We start from the raw sequence: 21,503 nt of genomic DNA, 5'->3' as shown, positions 1-21,503 counted from the left end.
TCTTGTAATGGCCATTTTCGCAGCAGTTGTACATAAATTGCAGTTGTTTCAAAGAAAATGCCTTTCTTGCATGCTGCACATCGAAATTTTTATTTTTATTTATGCGCCCAGACGCGTTTCGCCTTTTTTTTTTTCACAAGGCATCTTCAGTGGGTTTCGTGAAATATTACATGATTTGTCCATTTTTACACATAGGTTATGGCTTCACATCTAGGTTATAGATTTAAAAGCAGTTCCTCAACGTTGTTTTATGAAATGGAAAGGTACTTACAGGTAACTTCTAATTCATTGCACCGAAGCAAACAGCTTTTTTTTATCTGGCAACCAGGTGGACATCTTTTTCTGCAATGAATTAGAAGTTACCTGTAGGTACCTTTCCATTTCATAAAAAAGTTAAGGAACTGTTTTTTAAATCCATAAACTAGATGTGAAACAATAACCTATGTCTAAAAATGGACAAATCACGTAATATTTCAGGACACCCACTGAAGATGCGTTGTAAAATAAAGGCGAAACGCGTCTTGGTGCATAAATAAAAACACAAATTTCGATCTGCAGCATGCAAAAAAGGCATTTTCTTTGAAACAACTGTAATTTGCGATGCATTACGTTGATTGTTTCATAACAGTTTCCTGTGAGGTGCAACAAGGACAATATGAAACATACTATACACGTCTTATAAATTTTACTTGTAGCTCTTGTCCGCTGTTCGCACAGCTATTCTCTTATTGCATGACGAGAGACAGCACCATGGAATGTTGTCTCTATAGTATATAATTACTCTGAATTTGTATGCATGTTGTGTTGGTTTGACCGTAGAATTTTCCATACTGGTACCTTTCTGTACATTACAGTTGTGTCCAACTAATGTGAACAGTCGGCGAATTGGCTCTGTAAATGGTCAGAAGATGGCGATTCAATTTCGCTTAAACTAGAAACTGTTGTGTATTTTTATGCGATCTGGCCGAATAAACATCTGTAACAAGAATAACAACCGTGTTTCGATTCTCAGATCGCCTCAAATGCACCTGCAAAAAACTTATTTAATAAACACGGTCTCTATTGCATTAAAGTTAATAGTTTCTATTTTCTAGGTGACGGGTTTCGATCTTCTATAAGACCAATTAGTTTTTATTTTCTAAATGAGGGGTTTCGATCTTCTGCAAGACCATCATCAGACCAACATTCCTTGATGAAAGTAGGAATCTGCGGTGACAACTAGGTCCGCCCATGCAGGTATGGAGAATAGCGGTGTTCTCCAGGCCTGCACACACAGATTTGCTCGACGCCAGTCATCTAGAAAATAATAAGAAAAAAACTAACAACTTTAATGCGACTGAGACTGTGTTTGCAAAATACGCTACTGGCCATTAAAACTGCTACACCAAGAAGAAATGCAGATGATGAACGGGTATTCATTGGACAAATACATTATACTAGAACTGACATGTGATTACATTGTCTCGCAAATTGGGTGCATAGATCCTGCGAAATCAGTACCCAGAACAACCACCTCTGGCCGTAATAACGGCCTCGATACGCCTGGGTATTGAGTCAAACAGAGCTCGGATGGCGTGTACAGGTACAGCTGCCCATGCAGCTTCAACACGATACCACAGTTCATCAAGAGTAGCGACTGGCGTATTGTGACGAGCCAGTTGCTCGGCCACCATTGACCAGACGTTTTCAATTGGTGAGAGATCTGGAGAATGTGCTGGCCAGGGCAGCAGTCGAACATTTTCTGTATCCAGAAAGGCCCGTACAGGACCTGCAACATGCGGTCATGCATTATCCTGCTGAAATGTAGGCTTTCGCAGCGATCGAAGGACGGGTAGAGCCACTGGTCGTAACACATCCGAAATGTAACGCCCACTGTTGAAAGTGCCGTCAATGCGAACAAGAGGTGACAGAGACGTGTAACCGATGGCACCCCATACCATCATGCCGGGTGATACGCCAGTATGGCGATGACGAATACACGCTTCCAATGTGCGTTCACCACGATGTCGCCAAACACAAATGCGACCATCATGATGCTGTAAACAGAACCTGGATTCATCCGAAAAAATGACGTTTTGCCATTCGTGCGCACAGGTTCGTCGTCGAGTACTCCATCGCAGGCGCTCCTGTCTGTGATGCAGTGTCAAGGGTAACCGCAGCCACGGTCTCCGAGCTGATAGTCCGTGCTGCTGCAAACGTCGTCCAACTGTTCGTGCAGGTGGTTGTTGTCTTGCAAACGTCCCCACCTGTTGACTCAGGCATCGAGACGTGGCTGCACGATCCGTTACAGCCGTGCGGATAAGATGCTTGTCATCTCGACTGCTAGTGATACGAGGCCGTTGGGATCGAGCACGGCGTTCTCTATTACCGTTCTGAACCCACCGATTCCATATTCTGCTAACAGTCATTGCATTTCGACCAACGCGAGCAGCAATGTCGCGATACGATAAACCGCAATCGCGACAGGCTACAATCCGACCTTTATTAAAGTCGGAAACGTGATGGTACGCATTTCTCCTCCTTACACGAGGCGTCACAACAACGTTTCACCAGGCAACGCCGGTCAACTGCTGTTTGTGTATGAGAGATCGGCTGGAAACTTTGCTCGTGTCAGCACGTTATAGGTGATGCCACCGGCGCCAACCTTGTGTGAATGCTCTGAAAAGCTAATCATTTGCATATCACAGCATCTTATTCCTGTCGGTTAAATATCGCGTCTGTAGCACATCATCTTCGTGGTGTAGCAATTTTAATGGCCAGTAGTGTAAATTATGGTGTTAACAGATCGCTGTTTTCCTGAATTAATGTTCCAAAAAATTTGAAGAGCAGACATTATTTGGTAATCATTGTAAATCAATTGTTTATTTGTTCAATAGTGCAAAGTCGAGAGGGCTAGTAGTACTTGTTGGACAGCCTTTGTAAGAAGTACCCTCTGCCTCCAGCTCGGCGTCTGCTTTCTCGTACGTCCTGGACTGAGCCGTGTGTGTGTGTGTGCGTGTGTGTGTGTGTGTGTGTGTGTGTGTGTGTACCACTACCTTCTTCTGCCCGGCAGGAGGGCAACTCTGTCGGAGATCTACGCCTACATCACGAGCCGCTTCCCCTACTTCGAGCGCAACAAGAAGGGCTGGCAGAACTCCATCCGGCACAACCTGTCGCTCAACGAGTGCTTCGTCAAGGTGCCGCGAGAGGGCGGCGACCGCAAGGGCAACTACTGGACGCTCGGTGAGTCCACCACGCCTGGCTGGCTGGCTGGCCGGCCAATGGCGGCGCAGCTGGGCGTGGCGTCACCCCCTCCCTCTCGCACTACACTCTTCGCCGATTGGACGAAGTGTTCCCCGGCTTCCCGTCCCGTCGAGTTGTTAAAACGCCACGAGCTTTCCACCGAGCACTCCTCGTCCTTTGTCAAGTGGGATGGCTCCCGATATGCTAGGTCTGTTTCTTGTTTGCTATAGAAACGCCAAAGGCCCATACCTGTCACACCTCTAGATTGTTGTAAAGATGTTTGAAAATGTCGGTTTTTATTTATATGAATGACCCTTTTTGTAAATAACTGTTGTCTGTAATCTGTTATAACCTAACTTGTCTGGTAAGTGTAGAGACGTATCTTTTACTTGAAGTACTTGTCCACGAGACTCAGAGGGCCATAGACACGGGTTCCCAGGTAGATGCCGTGTTTCTTGACTTCCGCAAGGCGTTCGATACAGTTCCCCACAGTCGTTTAATGAACAAAGTAAGAGCATACGGACTATCAGACCAATTGTGTGATTGGATTTAAGAGGTCCTAGGTAACAGAACGCAGCATTGTCAATGGAGATAAGTCTTCTGAAGTAAGAGTGATTTCAGGCGTGCCGCAGGGGAGTGTTGTAGGGCCGTTGCTATTCACAATACATATAAATGACCTCGTGGATGACATCGGAAGTTCACTGAGGCTTTTTGCGGATGATGCTGTGGCATATCGAGAGATTGCAACAATGGAAAATTGTACTGAAATGCAGGAGGATCTGCAGCGAATTGACGCATGCTGAGGGAATGGCAATGTAGACAAGTGTAATGTGCTGCGAATACATAGAAAGAAAGATCCCTTATCATTTAGCTACAATATAGCAGGTCAGCAATTGGAAGCAGTTAATTCCATAAATTATCTGGGAGTACACATTAGGAGCGATATGAAATGGAATGATCGTATAATGTTGATCGTCGGTAAAGCAGATGCCAGACTGAGATTCATTGGAAGAATCCTAAGGAAATGCAATCCGAAAACAAAGGAAGTAGGTTACAGTACGCTTGTTCGCCCACTGCTCGAATACTGCTCACCGGTGTGGGATCCGCACCAGACAGGTTTGATAGAAGAGATAGAGAAGATCCAACGGAGAGCAGCGCGCTTCGTTACAGGATCATTTAGTAATCGCGAAAGCGTTACGGAGATGATACATAGACTGCAGTGGAAGACTCTGCAAGAGAGACGCTCAGTAGCTCGGTACAGGCTTTTGTTGAAGCTTCCAGAACATAGCTTTGTTGAGGAGTCGAGCAGTATATTGCTCCCTCCTACGTATATCTCGCGAAGAGACCATGAGGATAAAATCAGAGAGATTAGAGCCCACACAGAGGCATACCGACAATCCTTCTTTCCACGAACAATACGAGACTGGAATAGAAGGGAGAACCGATAGAGGTACTCAGGGTACCCTCCGCCACACACCGTCAGGTGGCTTGCGGAGTATGGGTGTAGATGTAGATGTAGAAGGGAAGAGGTATTTTTTTGTTTATTTATGTAGAACATGCTCCATTACAATATTTGTAACACTACATTTATATGTTGTACGTGTGTGTGTGTGTGTGTGTGTGTGTGTAGTTTAGTGTAAAGTTTGTCTTGTATGATGATGATGATGATGGTGGTGGTGATGATAGAAGGGAGAGGATGAAATCCAATGCAGGCACATAGCCTACTCCTGGTGAATAGCACCAATAGGGCCACCGAGTTCAATGTCCCTATTTGGAGAACGGATCACCATCGACAGTGTCTCATGCCCTCACTTGGTAAGACACTGTGGAGAGGTTCGGTATTTAAAGCAGGACATTGGTGCAAGGTCTCGCCCTGCTGGCCAAATACTGGCACTGAAAATTTTTTCCACCACCATGATTCGAACCGAATTACCTTCGGGTCAGGTGAATTCACAGAATCCTGCATTAGGGACGACAGCCAAAGGGGCGCGTTGTGTTGGGGGTAGTGCGGTCCCAACTGACGAATGAGATGGTGGGCGAGAGTGGAAGTCCTGTCGTAGAGGTTTTGAGACTTCTTGATACAGATGATGATGGGTGGTTCACATAGTCAGGAGGTCCCTAATGTGTGAATTGGCATGAGTAGGGGGACTAAGTATGTTGTGATGCATTTTGTTAGTGCGGGTTGCCTACATCAGGGGCAGGTATGTACTCAGGGGCAAACCTATTGTTCTCCTTTGATTGACAGATACTTAAACCACAGTAGAGCGTCGATTATCCGAAGTAATTGGGGGACATGGGTGTTCGGAAAATTGGTTTGTTCGGATATCGAACTGTGCATGTTTATTTGCCAAAAAGAAGTACTGTACAGTAAATTTATTCATAAGAACAGGCATCTCTTTTAGTATTACAAAGTAACATAAAAAGGCAGCTTCAGTAGGAATATATAGTATGTGGCACAGTTTATTAAACAAAAAAAAACATATATATATATATATATATATATATATATAACCTAACCTAACCTAACCTAACCTAACGTAACCTAACCTAACGTAACCTAACCTAACATATATATATATATATATTACATACGCATTTTGCATGAACAATACACACAGTATACAAAATTAACGTTTAAAAAAATCCTTTATTTTGGTCTGTCTAAGCAAGCCTACACGCTTACGAGCAGCTAAGTCACGTACTTTTTTCATTACGTATATCTGAAACTGGTCACTTTCATCTTGGGCTTCAAATCACCGCAAGGCAGTATCTAAACAAGTGAACGCCTCAGAAGCTGTTGGTATACTTTAATGTTCACTTTCTGGAGCACTGATTGATGAGGTGCTGGTGGCATCATTTTTATCAGTGACGACGTTTACAATCTCGCTGTCCTGCATGATTTGGTGTCCTGGATCTGCGTCATCGATGTTCATCCATTCATGAACGTCTTCTTCATCACATTCGTGGCAATCTATTTCTTTTAGCATACCGAGAATTTCGGACATGTGAAGGTCCCATTAGAAGCAATGTTCCGCCAGCGGTGGCCCAGTGCGGCGACTACTGTGGTAAACTTGGTTTGGGAGTGAGGGGGATGATGGACGGTAGGGTGGGAGAGTAACAGGTGCGAGCGAGTACACAGTTCGGTTAAGCGTTCGTTCGGTTGACCGACGTTTGGATAATCAACGCTCTGCTGTATTGTTCTCCTTTGATTGACAGGTACTTAACCTATTGTTCTACTAAAAGGATCATTCCTTTTGACTGACTGACCCTTAACCTATTGCTCTGCTAAAAGGATCCTTTTAGCAGAACAATAGGTTAAACCTGTCAATCAAAGGAGAACAGTTGGTTTACCCCTGAGTACATACATGCCCCTGATGTAGGCAACCCGCACTAACAAAATGCGCCACAACATACTCAGTCCCCCTACTGGCATGCACCCATGAGTGTCACCTGTGTCTGGTGATACTTTGGACAGCCTTATCACGGTATTCCATAGGGGCACGTGGTTCCTCTGCAAGGTTTCATCATTGCCAAGGATTATGTGACCATTTTTAGCTGTTCAGGTCTTTCGCGTGGTACAGAGGTTGCTCCCCAATGGTGCTGCTGTCTTCCAAGACGACAGGGTCCCTGTTCACGCAGAGCTTCATCGTCCGGGAGTGATTTTGTGAGCACGTGGATAAATTGTGCTGTCTTGTCTCCCCACCACAATCACCGCATCTCAATATTACTGAGCATTTCTGGTCTACTTTGGAGTTGAGGGTGAGTGATTGCCAATCACCTTCATCATAGTTAGCTGAACTGGTCAGTGTCTTACAGAAAGAATGGTTTAACAATCGCTTGACCATCATACTCGAGCTGTATTTATCCATTCTGAGGTGACTGGAAGATGTTTTTTATGCCAATGGTGTTGCTACACTGCACTAGCTTGATTGGTCGATTTGGGGGAGGGCAGCAAACAGCGAGGTCATCGGTCCCATCGGATTGGGGAAGGATGGGGGAAGGAAATCTGAGAAACTATCCTGACCTTTGGCTGAAGCGCTTTAGGGAAATCGCGGAACACCTACATCGGGATGTTTCCTGGTCGTGTCGGTCTGCCAGGAAACGCGGCTGCTGACTGTGCTGCCGAGGCTGCAGACCTCGTACCTCTGCGCACTAGTCCCTATATTCCTTCCGATGGTATCTCTGTTGCCGTCTGTCCGGAAGTGGTGTCCCTTTGGCATCGCCAGAGGTCCTCCTTTCACAGGAACGAGCTCTGCCTTATTAAGCCTCTGCCAGCGGCTTGGACGACCTCCCCTGGACCCTCCAAACTGGAGGAGGTCAATTTCAGTAGCCTGCGTATTGGGCACTGCCTTTTTGGTCATTGTCATTTGATAAGTGGCGCTACCCGACCACTTTGTACACATTGTGACCAAGTTTTAACTGCCCGTCACATCCTGATGGAATGGCCATTTTTTTAACATTTATGTAACCTCCACCCAGTTTCGCACCGAACTATATTATTCGCATACGCTGTAGGTGATGTTACATTTTAATTATTTTAGCATAATATACAGGGCGTTACAAAAAGGTACGGCCAAACTTTCAGGAAACATTCCTCACACACAAATAAAGAAAATATGTTATGTGGACATGTGTCTGGAAACGCTTGATTTCCATGTTAGAGCTCATTTTAGTTTCGTCCACCTACACTCAATGGAGCATGTTATCATGATTTCATACGGGATACTCTACCTGTGCTGCTAGAACACGTGCCTTTACAAGTACGACACATGTGGTTCATGCACGATGGAGCTCCTGCACATTTTAGTCGAAGTGTTCGTACGCTTCTCAACAGCAGATTCGGTGACCGATGGATTGGTAGAGGCGGACCAATTCCGTGGCCTCCACACTCTCCTGACCTCAACCGTCTTGACTTTTATTTATGGGGGCATTTGAAAGCTCTCGTCTACGCAACCCCGGTACCAAATGTAGAGACTCTTCGTGCTCGTATTGTGGACAGCTGTGACACAAGACGTCATTCTCCAGGGCTGCATCAGCGCATCAGGGATTCCGTGCGACGGAGGGTGGATGCACGTATCCTCGCTAACGGAGGACATTTTGAATATTTCCTGTAACAAAGTGTTTGAAGTCACGCTTGTACGTTCTGTTGCTGTGTGTTTCCATTCCATGATTAATGTGATTTGAAGAGAAGTAATAAAATGAGCTCTAACATGGAAAGTAAGCATTTCCAGACACATGTCCACATAACATATTTTCTTTCTTTGTGTGTGAGGAATGTTTCCTGAAAGTTTGGCCGTACCTTTTTGTAACACCCTGTATATCTTTCCTCCTTGTCATGAGAATCATTGTTGTCCACTTCCGTTATTGTGAAAACTACTAAATGATAACATCTCCTTTCTTAAATGCTGGAATTTATTAATTAAATCACTCAACTTATAAACATTTATGAACATCAAACACTGTGTGCCATTCTGCCACTCATCTCCGGCCTCGCTACCGAGCAACCTCTCTGTCTAGCCCCTCACACCCGACTTCCACCCACGGACTCCAACACTCGACTACCGCACGTTGTTGACTGCACTGCAGTCTTCGCTTAAACCATATATGAGCTCTGCATAGTGCATAATCGATACTACATAAGGGTACTGTACCCTTACAGATAACATTCCTGCTTGGTACGAAACTTCCTGGCAGATTAAAACTATGTGCCGGACCGAGACTCGAACTCGGGACCTTTGCCTTTCGCGGGCAAGTGCTCTACCAACTGAGCTACCCAAGCACGACTCACGCCCCGTCCTCACAGCTTTACTTCTGCCAGTACCTCGTCTCCTACCTTCCAAACTTCACAGAATATCTCCTGTGAACCTTGCAGAACTAGCACTCCTGAAAGAAAGCGTATTGCGGAGATATGGCTTAGCCACAGCCTGGGGGATGTTTCCAGAATGAGATTTTCACTCTGCAGTGGACTGTGCGCTGATATATGGTAGAGCACTTGCCCGCGAAAGGCAAAGGTCCCGAGTTCGAGTCTCGGTCCGGCACACAGTTTTAATCTGCCAGGAAGTTTCATATCAGCGCACACTCCACTGGACAGTGAAAATCTCATTCCTGCTTGGGTTTGCCGTATGAGTTATCGGCCGTTTTTGTAAATGACTCCAGCTGTTTTACTTTTTATCCGCCAAAACAATATGGCGAATTTTTAGTTCTGGACCTCCGTTTCTGTATGGTGTCCTTTTTAGCCGTTTCTCCACTTCTCTGTTTTTAGCTATCTTCTCTAATGTCACTTGGGACAAACGTATAGCCGTTGTCTAACTCCTCTCTCTCTGTCTCTCCGTGTTGTATAGCTTTGACTTGGTCATGTTGGCTCCAGTTGTATTTTTGAGCCCTAAAGCAAAACAAAAGAAACAAAGGATGGCCAGATGGGGGTTTGAGCTGTCATCCTCCCAAGTCCACCCTACTGGCAACTGCGACACCTTGCTCGGTACGGTACTAGGGCTGGTAATGGTTACATTTATCGGTGTTTCCAACTTTTGTGTCCAGCCATGTATGCCCCAGTGGTACACAGATGGTTCAACTGGAGCTGCGCTACAGTCTGGAACCGCGCGACCGCTGTGGTCGCAGGTTCGAATCCTGCCTCGGGCATGGATGTGTGTGATGTCCTTAGGCTAGTAAGGTTTAAGTAGTTCTAAGTTCTAGGGGACTGATGACCTCAGAAGTTAAATCCCATAGTGCTCAGAGCCATTTAAACCAATTTCAGATGGGCTCCATGTGTTTATCGAAGCCCTCTCAAATAAAATAGCTACGTAAAGGGCCACCTCTTGGTATCTAGGTCTTTCCTTTCGAGCGCTACTTTCTTCTTAATAATAAAGTGAAATCTGTTTTTTTCTTTCCTTTCCCAAATTCTACTTCATAGATTTTGTGTGATTTTGTTTTTCCTTTTTTACTTCACAGTTTCATTATATAAAAACAAGAAAAGTACAAAAATTCTGAAAATGTCTAGTTTGTAGTAGCAAACGGCTGACTGTAGTTACGAAGGGGGTGGGTGAATCTCCTGAGGCACACCAGCCCACCGCCTTTGTAAGTGGTCCTTCATCCACTGATGAGCCAAAACATGATGACCATCTGCTTAGCCGGCCGCTGTGGCCGTGCGGTTCTACGCGCTTCCAGTCCGGAATCACACGGCTACTGAGGTCGCCGGTTCGAATCCTGCCTCAGGCGTGGATGTGTGTGATGTCCTTAGGTTAGTTAGGTTTAAGTCGTTCTAAGTTCTAGGGGACTGATGACCTCATAAGTTAAGTTCCATTTTTGAACCGGAGCTGTGTGGGAGCCACCCTGGAAACGCCGGCTGTGCGGTGGTGTTGCAGACCCGCAGTACGAGGACATGTTCGAGAACGGCAACTTCCGCCGGCGGCGGCGCATGAAGCGGCCGTTCCGCGGCGGCCTGGGGGCGGTGGCAGCCCCCGCGGTGCCGTATGGCGCGGCCGCCGCCTATCACCCGCACCACGCGCACCACCACCACCACCACCACCTGGTGGCGGCGCACCACGCGCACCCGCACCACCAGCACCCCGGCCACGGCCACGGCCAGCACCCGCTGCACGGCCACCACGGCCACCAGCCGCACCAGCAGCCGCACCACTCCCACGCGGGGCTCGCCGTCCACCCCCAGCTGCTGGGCGCCGCCGCGCGCTCGCTCTTCGGGCCGTCGGCTCTCCAGGCAGCCGCCGCCGCCGGGGGCGGGGGCGTCGGAGGCGGAGGCGTCGGCGTCGGGGGCGGCGCCGTCCCGCCCCCCGCCTACCCACACTACGCCAGGTACGAGCACAGGTCAGTACCTCGCAGTGCGACAGACTTCACCGACATAGCGAGGTAGCCAGGTGCGCCCGTCTGAGAATTTTATCCATAGTGGACACTGTTGATTGTTTTTTCTTTATTGTGATTTCATTCCCCTGCCCCATATGGGCAGGGGAGGGCTGTCAGCGGCACAGTCCGCCGCTCTTCAGCCGAGTGACATAACAACTTAAAATCAGAATAAAATGTTACATACGTAAGGTGAGAAAGGGGAACTTAAAACAGAATAATGGGAGAAAATGGAGGTAAAAAATAGACTAACACGGAGACGTTCATGGAGGACAGTTAAAAGTCACCAGAAAGTTAAAAAACACAGTTGGCGAGTCTTCAAAACTCAGAGAAGACACTGAATGGACATGCGCACGTTAAAAGTCAGCCACAGTAGTAAAAAGACTCTGGAACAACACACTTAAAACCCACTTGGAGCACACACGACGAAGAATAAAACTGCCAGGCGGGACCTGCCGAGGGAAAGGGCAAAGAGGATGGAAAAGGAGGGGAGAGCATGGGGCAGCAGGGGAAGTGGCAGGATGAAGAGAGGTGGGGCGTCAGTGGGGTCACGAAGAAGCGGGAGACACGTGGGGTGGGAGAGGAAGAGGGAAGGCAGGGCAGGAGGGAGCGCAGAGACACTGAAAGGGGGCAAAAGAGAGGGAGGTGGAGTAGGAGGGGGAAGCCGCTCAGGAGGAGGGAGGGGGAGGAGAGGGGACGCTGTTGAACTCTGTGGCTGTTCCTTTATAAGGTGTAGAAAAATTTCCGCTACCAGTCACAATAAAAGACCAGCTGTCAAAAATCAGTGGTTACGTAGACACGGTGTAGCGAAGTTCGAAACCTTTGATTTTGTCGTCTGTTTGATTCTGCAACCATATCAAGTGAATTCAAGCTAATTGCCAGTAATTTAGCCTATTACACAAATGTTGTCGCATTTACTTTTGACAAAATTGGTCTATATAACCGAAGATACGTATTTCGATATATTCAGCTTCTCCGGTACACCAATGACACCGCCTTCCTTGCTCTCGCCCCCACCCTGCAGTGTTCCCAACACCTTCTCCAATCCCATCTTGACCGGTTCACCGCTTGGTGCAACCAGTGGTTGCTTAACGTCAATCCTGCCAAGTCCCAGGCGATCATAGTAGGCAAAACCACTCCTTCCCTCCGCCTCCTCGATTTCTACATCACCATCTATGGCCGCCCTATCGCCCTCACCCCCACCCTTAAGTACCTTGGCGTCACCCTCGACCGTCGCCTCTCCTGGACCCCCACCTTCGCCCTATCCTTTGCTATACCCACACTGCCTGGATCTCCGCTCCCCCTCCCTTTTACAAATCCCTTCAGATCCTGGAAAATCGTGCTCTTCGCCTCGCCTATCGCATCCGTCTCCCCTCCCCCCACGCGGATCCTGTACGACCTTATTCCCTTCCCCCACCTCCTCCTCTTCCTCGAATGGATATGGATCCTCTACAGCTCCCGCAAACTCGATCCTCCTCACCCGCTGGTCTCTCCCATCCTCTCCCACCACCGCCAGCTGCAGCGCCTGTATTTCCATGTCCCACCTGCTCTCCATCTCTCCACTCTCCTTACCCTCTCCCAAGGTGGCTTCCGTCAGCTCCCCCTCCCTGATGATGCCCTCCTCCCCTCCATCTACCCCTCCTACCAACTTTGATCCTCCCTCCCTCTTCCTGTTTCCTTTGGGCACCCTCTCTCCCTTCTCTCCCCCTTCCCTCCCTCCTCTCTTTCTCCCCACTCCTCCCCTGGGCTTCCCCTCCAGCCCTTCCTCCATTCCTCCTACCGTCTCCTCCGCCATTGGCATCCTTGCTCACCCCTCTCCCTCCCACTCCTTCTTCCCCTCTTGGCAGGTCCCTGGACTCGTACACATTATGTGGACATGCGCGCGCCGGAGATCATCGCCGTCAGTTTCGCGTGTGTGTGACATCATTTTGGGTTTTTTAGTGTCCGCTGTCAGGCTCATACATTCACCTGTGCCGTCGAATTCATCAGTGTTATGTGCTCCGTGTCAACATGTTTTCATTGTCGTTATCGTCGAGTGTGAACGGCTCCATGTTTTTTGTATTTCTGTGTCCACTATTTTTTGCTCGTCACTATGTATATTCTGGATCTTCTTTCTGTGTTATATCATTGTCAACGCTAAGGCTGAAGAGCGGCGTAGCATGCCGCTGCCAGCCTACCTGACTGTACAGGTATAAAAAATAAATATTTCGATATACCACACTGTTGCTGTGATTTTTAGTTGTCTGTTGGCTTACTCTCTGTCTTAACTAACATCACCACCCCTTTGTTTTAGTAATTTTAACTTCCACAAGTTTCCGCCATTTTATAGTTTAAAAGGTCGCCGTTTTCATCGCCTGTTTTTATTGTCTTTTTCTTCTTATTCTTCTCGAGCCAGTGGTTTTTACTGTTTCTATATGTGCAACATCCTTGCACTTCCTATGACGAAGTTCTTTGATCATAACCTATATGTTTCTGTACGAGCAACATCTTTACACCTCCCGTGTCTAAGTTCTTTGACCATAGCCTACATGTTTGTATGTAAATACAGTGTTTTTCACGAGTGCATACCGTAATAGTGAAATATGCAGCTAAACTTCATGAGACTGAAATATGGACGTGAAAATGATAACACAAGTGCAACTAAATGGAAAAAGCGTCACCACAGCGTAATTATAATAATGACGCTTCATCTTTATGTAAGTACAGATATTTTTTCGACAAATGCTGCCTTGTCACTTACAATTGTTCCACTTGTATCTGTTCAGTAGCCAGAAAATATTTTTTTTGTTTTTATACAGTAATCTCCAGCAATATAAACATGTACATGAATGTATAAACACCTGAAGATGGTCACAAGTCCGAAATTGGTCGTATGACAAATAAATAACCTTTTATTGTTTCACCAACTGTGACATAATCGCGTATACAAACAGTGATCCAATACTGTCAAATGCTTTTTTATTCCAGTCTCTGATCACAATATCAATTCTTTGGACGATGACCGGTTTCAGTCTGTAATGAAGTAGTGATACTTCAGTAGCACTACTTGAGCAGCCAGTTGCAATAATCACTATGTGGACGATGTGGCCTACTCTACACCTTATTTTAGATCTATGTGACGATGCTGTGCTGATTATATGTTTTGACGATGCCATTATGGCCGTATCACTTTAGGACATGGTGTAAAAAACATCTGAAGAAGGTCATTTCAGACTGAAACCGGTCATCGTCCAAAGAATTGATATTGTGATCAGAGACTGGAATAAAAAAGCATTTGACATTATTGGATCACTGTTTGTATCGCGATTATGTTGCAGTTGGTAAAACAATAAAAGATTATTTATTTGTCACTCGACCGGTTTCGGGCTTGCGCCCATATTCAGGTGTTTATACTTTCATGTACATGTTTATATGGCAGGAAGTCACTGTATAAAAACAAAAAAATTATTTGCTGGTGACTGAACAGATACAAGTGGAACAATTGTAAGTGACATGGCAGCATTTGTCGAAAATACATCTTTTACATGAAGATGAAGCGTCAGTATTATAATTACACTGTGGTGACACTTTTTCCATTTAGTTCGCATTGTGCTATCATTTTCACGTTCATATTTCAGTTTTTTAAAGTTTAGCTGCATATTTCACTATTACGGTATGCACTCGTGAGAAACACTGTATTTACATACAAACATGTAGGCTATGGTCAAAGAACTTAGACATGGGAGGTGTAAAGACGCTGCCCATTCAGAACATGTAGGTTATGGTCGAAGAACTTAGCCACAGGAATTGCATGGATGTTGCACATATAGAAACTTAAAAAGCACTGGCTCGAGAGGAATAAGAAGAAGAAAAAACACAACAAAAAAGGCGATAAAAACGGTGAATTTTTATACTATAAAATGGCGCAAAGTTGTGGAAGTTAAAAGTAAAAACATGGTGATGCTAATTAAGACACACAGTAAGCTGACAGACAATTAAAAAATATGGCAACAGTGTGTTACATGGAAATACGTATCTTCGATTATGTAGACCAATTTTGTCAAAAGTAAATGCGAGAACATTTGCGTAATAGGCTAAATTACTGACAGTTAGCTTGACTTATTCACTTGATACGGTTGCTGAATCAAACAGATGACCAAATCACAGGTTTTGAACTTTACTACACTGTGTCTACGTAACCACTGACTTTTGAAAATCACTTGTGGTCTACGCTAATGATTTTTGATACTTGGAACACTTGAAAGTGGCTGCCAGAAATATGTATACACCCTTTGTCAGGCTCTATCGAGATATCGATATAGTTGTTCGATTTGAGTAACGCGAGTGTTGCAGTATGGTCTTTGGCTCAACAGATATTAGATCTTTCATCTCGGTATTGAGAAAATTGAGAAAAGAAGATGGCTCGAGCACGCTTGACATTCGAGCAACGACAATGTGCTGTGAAGTGGTTTTTCAAGTCTGATAATGCCGTTGAAGTGCAACGTCAGTGGAGGCGGGAGTTTGAAACAGAACCGGCAACTCGTCTAACAATTAAACGCATCACTGACAAGTTTGAACTGCACGGAGCGTTTTGTGATATTCGCAAAGGAATATCAGGAGGACGGCGTACAGCTACAAGTTCTTCTTCGTCGGCTCTCGCGTTGGGAACGCTCGTTAATTCTCCGCAGAAGTCTGCTACGCAATGCGCACATGAAGTGGGGGTTAGCAGTACAAGTGTACGAAGAAATCTGAAAGCTGCGAAGTGGAAAGTTTTCATTACACGATTACTGCACGCGATTAATGACGACGACCCTGATCGCAGAATGCAATTTTACGAATGGTATCAGCAAATGGTAAATGATGACGAACAATTTGTGACGAAGGCAGTGTGGAGTGACGAGGCATAATTCAAACTTAATGGAACCGTGAATGGGCATAACAGTGTGTAGAAGGCACCAGAGAATCCATATATTTATGTGGATGAAGCGGTCAGTCTACCAGGCGTTCGTGTGTGGTGTGGACTATGATCTAGGGGCTTAGTAGAAGCCTTTTTCTTTGATGCTACTGTCACTGGACAAGTGTACCTGGAAATGTTACACGCATCAATTTTCCCAGGTATACGTGCGCTTGATGGAGTTGATGGAGAGGTCTTCTAGCAACAGCACGGGACACCACCACACTACGCTACCACCTAGTCGTACGAGCCTTCCTGGATGATGTGCCGGCCGGTGTGGCCGTCCGGTTCTAGGCGCTACAGTCTGGAACCGAGCGACCGCTGCGGTCGCAGGTTCGAATCCTGCCTCGGGCATGGATGTGTGTGATGTCCTTAGGTTATTTAGGTTTAAGTAGTTCTACGTTCTAGGCGACTGATGATCTCAGACGTTAAGTCGCATAGTGCTCAGAGCCATTTGAACCATTTGAACTTTCCTGGACGACAATTTTCCGGGTCATCACACTGGACGGAGAGCGCCCATTCAGTTTCGCTCCACGGTCGCCAGATATGACACCTATGGACTTTAACTTGTGGGGAACTGTGAAAGATAACGCCTACCGACGTAAGCCACGCTGGCGGAACTTCGCCGGGACATTACAGCGACAAGTGCAGCGATCTCCACTGTACCACTGACTGACGTAGTTGCGGCGACCGCTCGTCGTTCTGTTATGTGAATCGCCGCCAAAGGTGAATATTTCGAACATTTAAAGTAACCATGTGCGAAACTGATGGTTGTAGAACATGCGTGATCAATTATTACACTACTGGCCATTAAAATTGCTACATCAAGAAGAAATGCCGATGATAAACGGGTATTCATTGGACAAATATATTATACTAGAACTGGCATGTGATTAAATTTTCAAGCAATTTGGGAGCATAGATCCTGAGAAATCAGTACCCAGAACAACCACCTCTGGGCGTAATAATGGCCTGGATACGCCTGGGCATTGAGTCAAACAGAGCTCGGATGGCGTGTACAGGTACAGCTGCCCGTGCAGCTTCAACACGATACCACAGTTCATCAAGAGTAGTGCCTGGCGTATTGTGACGAGCCAGTTGCTCGGCCACCATTGACCAGACGTTTTCAATTGGTGAGAGATCTGCAGAATGTGCTGGCCAGGGCAGCAGTCGAACATTTTCTGTATCCAGAAAAGGCCGTACAGGACCTCCAGCATGCGGTCGTGCATTATCCTGCTGAAATGTAGGGTCTCGCAGGGATCGAATGAAGGGTAGAGCCACGGGTGGTAACACATCTAAAATGTAACGTCCACTGTTCAAAGTGCCGTCAATGCGAACAAAAGGTGACCGAGACGTGTAACCGATGGCACCCCATACCATCACGCCGGGTGATACGCCAGTATGGCCATGATGCATACACCCTTCCAACGTGCGTTCACCGCGATGTCGCCAAACACTGATGAGACCATCATGATGGTGTAAACAGAACCTGGATTCATCCGAAGAAATGACGTTGCGCCCAGGTTCGTCGTCGAGTACACCACCGCAGGCGCTCCTGTCTGTGATGCAGTGTCAAGAGTAAATGCGGCCACGGTCTCCGAGCTGATAGTCCGTGCTGCTGCAAAGGTCGTGGAACTGTTCGTGCAGATGGTTGTCGTCTTGCAAACGTCCCCATCTGCTGACTCAGGGATCGAGACGTGGCTGCACGATCCGTTACGGCCGTGCTGTTAAGACGCCTGTCATCTCGACTGCTAGTGATACGAGGCCGTTTTGATCCAGCACGGCGTTCCGTATTGCCCTGCCGAATCCACCGATTCCATATTCTGCTAACAATCATTGATCTCTACCGACGCGATCAGCAATGCCGCGATACGATAAACCGCAATCGCGATAGGCTGCAATCTGACCTTCTATCTAAGTCGGAAACGTGATGGTACGCATTTCTCCTCCTTACACGGGGCTTCACAACAACGTTTCACCAGGCAACGCCGGTCAACTGCTGTTTGTGTATGAGAAGTCGGTTGGAAACTTTCCTCATGTCAGCACGTTGTAGGTGTTGCCACCGGCGCCAACCTTGTGTGAATGCTCTGAAAAGCTAATCATTTGCATATCACAGCATGTTCTTCGTGTCGGTTAAATTTCGCGTCTGTAGCACATCATCTTCGTGGTGTAGTAATTTTAATGCCCAGTAGTGTATTTGTAAAATGAACACATAAGTAACACTTTTCGCTCCCTAATGTGTGTATACATCTTTCTGGCGGACTCTGGATAAAACGTGCTGTACAGTCAAATGGCGGTTATATCTTTGAAAAAATATTGAAAGTGTTCCATCAAGAGCTTAAAATAAAAACTTCCGGTACAGCTGATGGGCGATTTGGGCCCAAAATCTTTACCGCTCTAGGGCGCCACTCTAGATTTATCATTTTTAAGACTCTAGAGCATCACTTGAAATTTCTATCGATTACTGTCACACGAGGTCCCACTTCGATCAGTGAGCACGCCACTACGCAGCCTGTTTCCAAACGTCGACCCCGCCTCTTTGGCTGCCTTCGCTCCCGCTGTTCCGCCCCACGCTGCCGACTGACCGGTTCGCCCGGCGCTCTCCGTTGCAGCTGGTCGCTGACGCAGTCGACGGGGGCGGCAGGCGCGGTGCCGTCGATGTCGGTGTCGGTGGCGCCGGGCTACGGCTCGCCGCCGCAGCTGTGCCACCAGGCCGTCAGCTCCGCCCCCACCGCCCCCACTGTGGTGGCGGCTCGGGCCAGCGTCGCGCCCGGCGGCGGCGTGTCGCACGGCGCCTTCTCCCCACTGCAGGCGCAGGTAGGTCACTCACACACACACACAAACTTTGATATCTTTCCGAACAGGTCTTGAAGACCGGAAGTGGAAATTAAAAAAAAAAAAGAAGAAGAAGAAGATTCAGACATGCAAACACACACTAAAACATTTTTATACATTTCTGAATTTCTGAACAAGTTTTGAAGAGGGGAAGCGGAAATCCAAACAAAGAAATGTCACACAAACACTTAGATACGTTTCTGAACAGGAGCTGAAGAGGGGAACTGGAAATCCAAATAAGAAAAGGTTCACACACACACAAACACTCTGGTACGTTCCTGAAAAGGTCTTCAAGAGGGGAAGTAGAAATCTAAATAAAGAAAAGGTTGGGTTGCCCCCCCCTCTTCGCCCCCCCCCCTCATCCAATCACACACACAAACACTTTGATACGTTTCTGAACAGGTCTTGAAGAGGGAACTGGAAATCCAAATAAGAAAAGGTTCACACACGCACACACAAGCATTTTGATATGTTCCTGGACAAGTCTGGAAGAGGAGAAGTGTAAACGCAAATACCAAAAGGTTCACTCACACACAAACACTTTGATACATTCCTGAACAGGTCTTGAAGGGGGGCTTGAAGGGGGGAAGTAGAAATGCAAATAAAATAAGGTTCACACACACACACAAACACTTTTACAGTTTCTGAACTGGTGTTGAAGACAGGAAGTGGAAATCCAAATAAAAAAAGGTTCACACACACACACACACACAAACACTTTGATACGTTTCTGAATAGGTCTTGTATTTGGGAAGCGGAAATCCAAATATAAAAAGGTTGTCCCCTCCCCCCCAGACACACAAACACTTTGATAAGTTTCTGAAGAGGTCTCAATGAGGGGAAGTGGAAACCCAAATTAAAAAATGTTCACACACATGGAAACACTTTGATACGTTCCTCAAAAGGTCTTGAAGAGGGAAAGTAGAAATCTAAATATAGAAAAGGTTGGGTCCCCCCCCTCCCCAATCACACACACACACAAACACTTTGATATGTTTCTGAACAGGTCTTGAAGGGGGCAAGCAGAAACGCATATAAAAAGAATTGTCCCTCTCCCCCTCCTCACACAAACACTTTAATATATTCCTGAACACATCTTGGCGAGGGGGAGTGGAAATCCAAATTAAAAAAAGTTTGTTATTTAGAAAAGAGAGACTGTATTTCGTATGTCTGTAAGCAACAAAGTTATAGGAAAGACAATCATGCTGTCCCCCTGGTGTGTAAACATTTGCTTGATACCTCTATTCTGCCTCTGTACCAAAAGTTGTTTGGGTGGTGAAGATAAATGGGACGCCCTGTACATACAACGATTTAACGACACTAGCAAACTCTGAAATCATACACTCCTGGAAATGGAAAAAAGAACACATTGACACCGGTGTGTCAGACCCACCATACTTGCTCCGGACACTGCGAGAGGGCTGTACAAGCAATGATCACACGCACGGCACAGCGGACACACCAGGAACCGCGGTGTTGGCCGTCGAATGGCGCTAGCTGCGCAGCATTTGTGCACCGCCGCCGTCAGTGTCAGCCAGTTTGCCGTGGCATACGGAGCTCCATCGCAGTCTTTAACACTGGTAGCATGCCGCGACAGCGTGGACGTGAACCGTATGTGCAGTTGACGGACTTTGAGCGAGGGCGTATAGTGGGCATGCGGGAGGCCGGGAGGACGTACCGCCGAATTGCTCAACACGTGGGGCGTGAGGTCTCCACAGTACATCGATGTTGTCGCCAGTGGTCGGCGGAAGGTGCACGTGCCCGTCGACCTGGGACCGGACCGCAGCGACGCAAGGATGCACGCCAAGACCGTAGGATCCTACGCAGTGCCGTAGGGGACCGCACCGCCACTTCCCAGCAAATTAGGGACACTGTTGCTCCTGGGGTATCGGCGAGGACCATTCGCAACCGTCTCCATGAAGCTGGGCTACAGTCCCGCACACCGTTAGGCCGTCTTCCGCTCACGCCCCAACATCGTGCAGCCCGCCTCCAGTGGTGTCGCGACAGGCGTGAATGGAGGGACGAATGGAGACGTGTCGTCTTCAGCGATGAGAGTCGCTTCTGCCTTGGTGCCAATGATGGTCGTATGCGTGTTTGGCGCCGTGCTGGTGAGCGCCACAATCGGGACTGCATACGACCGAGGCACACAGGGCCAACACCCGGCATCACGGTGTGGGGAGCGATCTCCTACACTGGCCGTACACCACTGGTGATCGTCGAGGGGACACTGAATAGTGCACGGTACATCCAAACCGTCATCGAACCCATCGTTCTACCATTCCTAGACCGGCAAGGGAACTTGCTGTTCCAACAGGACAATGCACGTCCGCATGTATCCCGTGCCACCCAACGTGCTCTAGAAGGTGTAAGTCAACTACCCTGGCCAGCAAGATCTCCGGATCTGTCCCCCATTGAGCATGTTTGGGACTGGATGAAGCGTCGTCTCACGCGGTCTGCACGTCCAGCACGAACGCTGGTCCAACTGAGGCGCCAGGTGGAAATGGCATGGCAAACCGTTCCACAGGACTACATCCAGCATCTCTACGATCGTCTCCATGGGCGAATAGCAGCCTGCATTGCTGCAAAAGGTGGATATACACTGTACTAGTGCCGACATTGTGCATGCTCTGTTGCCTGTGACTATGTGCCTGTGGTTCTG

General features: G+C 47.2%; 1 protein-coding gene across 1 annotated transcript in view; it reads left to right on the top strand.

The window, feature by feature from the left end:
• Positions 1 to 21,503, top strand: part of LOC126108841 (forkhead box protein L2-like) — an 87,543-nt gene that overhangs the window by 30,476 nt on the left and 35,564 nt on the right. Inside the window, exons 4-7 of the mRNA XM_049914204.1 lie at positions 3,053 to 3,222; positions 10,584 to 10,650; positions 11,003 to 11,043; positions 18,486 to 18,826. Coding sequence (XP_049770161.1) covers positions 3,053 to 3,222; positions 10,584 to 10,650; positions 11,003 to 11,043; positions 18,486 to 18,826 — 619 coding nt within the window. The remainder of the gene's footprint in view (positions 1 to 3,052; positions 3,223 to 10,583; positions 10,651 to 11,002; positions 11,044 to 18,485; positions 18,827 to 21,503) is intronic.

This window comes from Schistocerca cancellata, chromosome 11 (genome assembly GCF_023864275.1).
Source record: "Schistocerca cancellata isolate TAMUIC-IGC-003103 chromosome 11, iqSchCanc2.1, whole genome shotgun sequence".
Taxonomy (NCBI): domain Eukaryota; kingdom Metazoa; phylum Arthropoda; class Insecta; order Orthoptera; family Acrididae; genus Schistocerca; species Schistocerca cancellata.
This window is presented reverse-complemented; position numbering and strand designations above follow the sequence as displayed.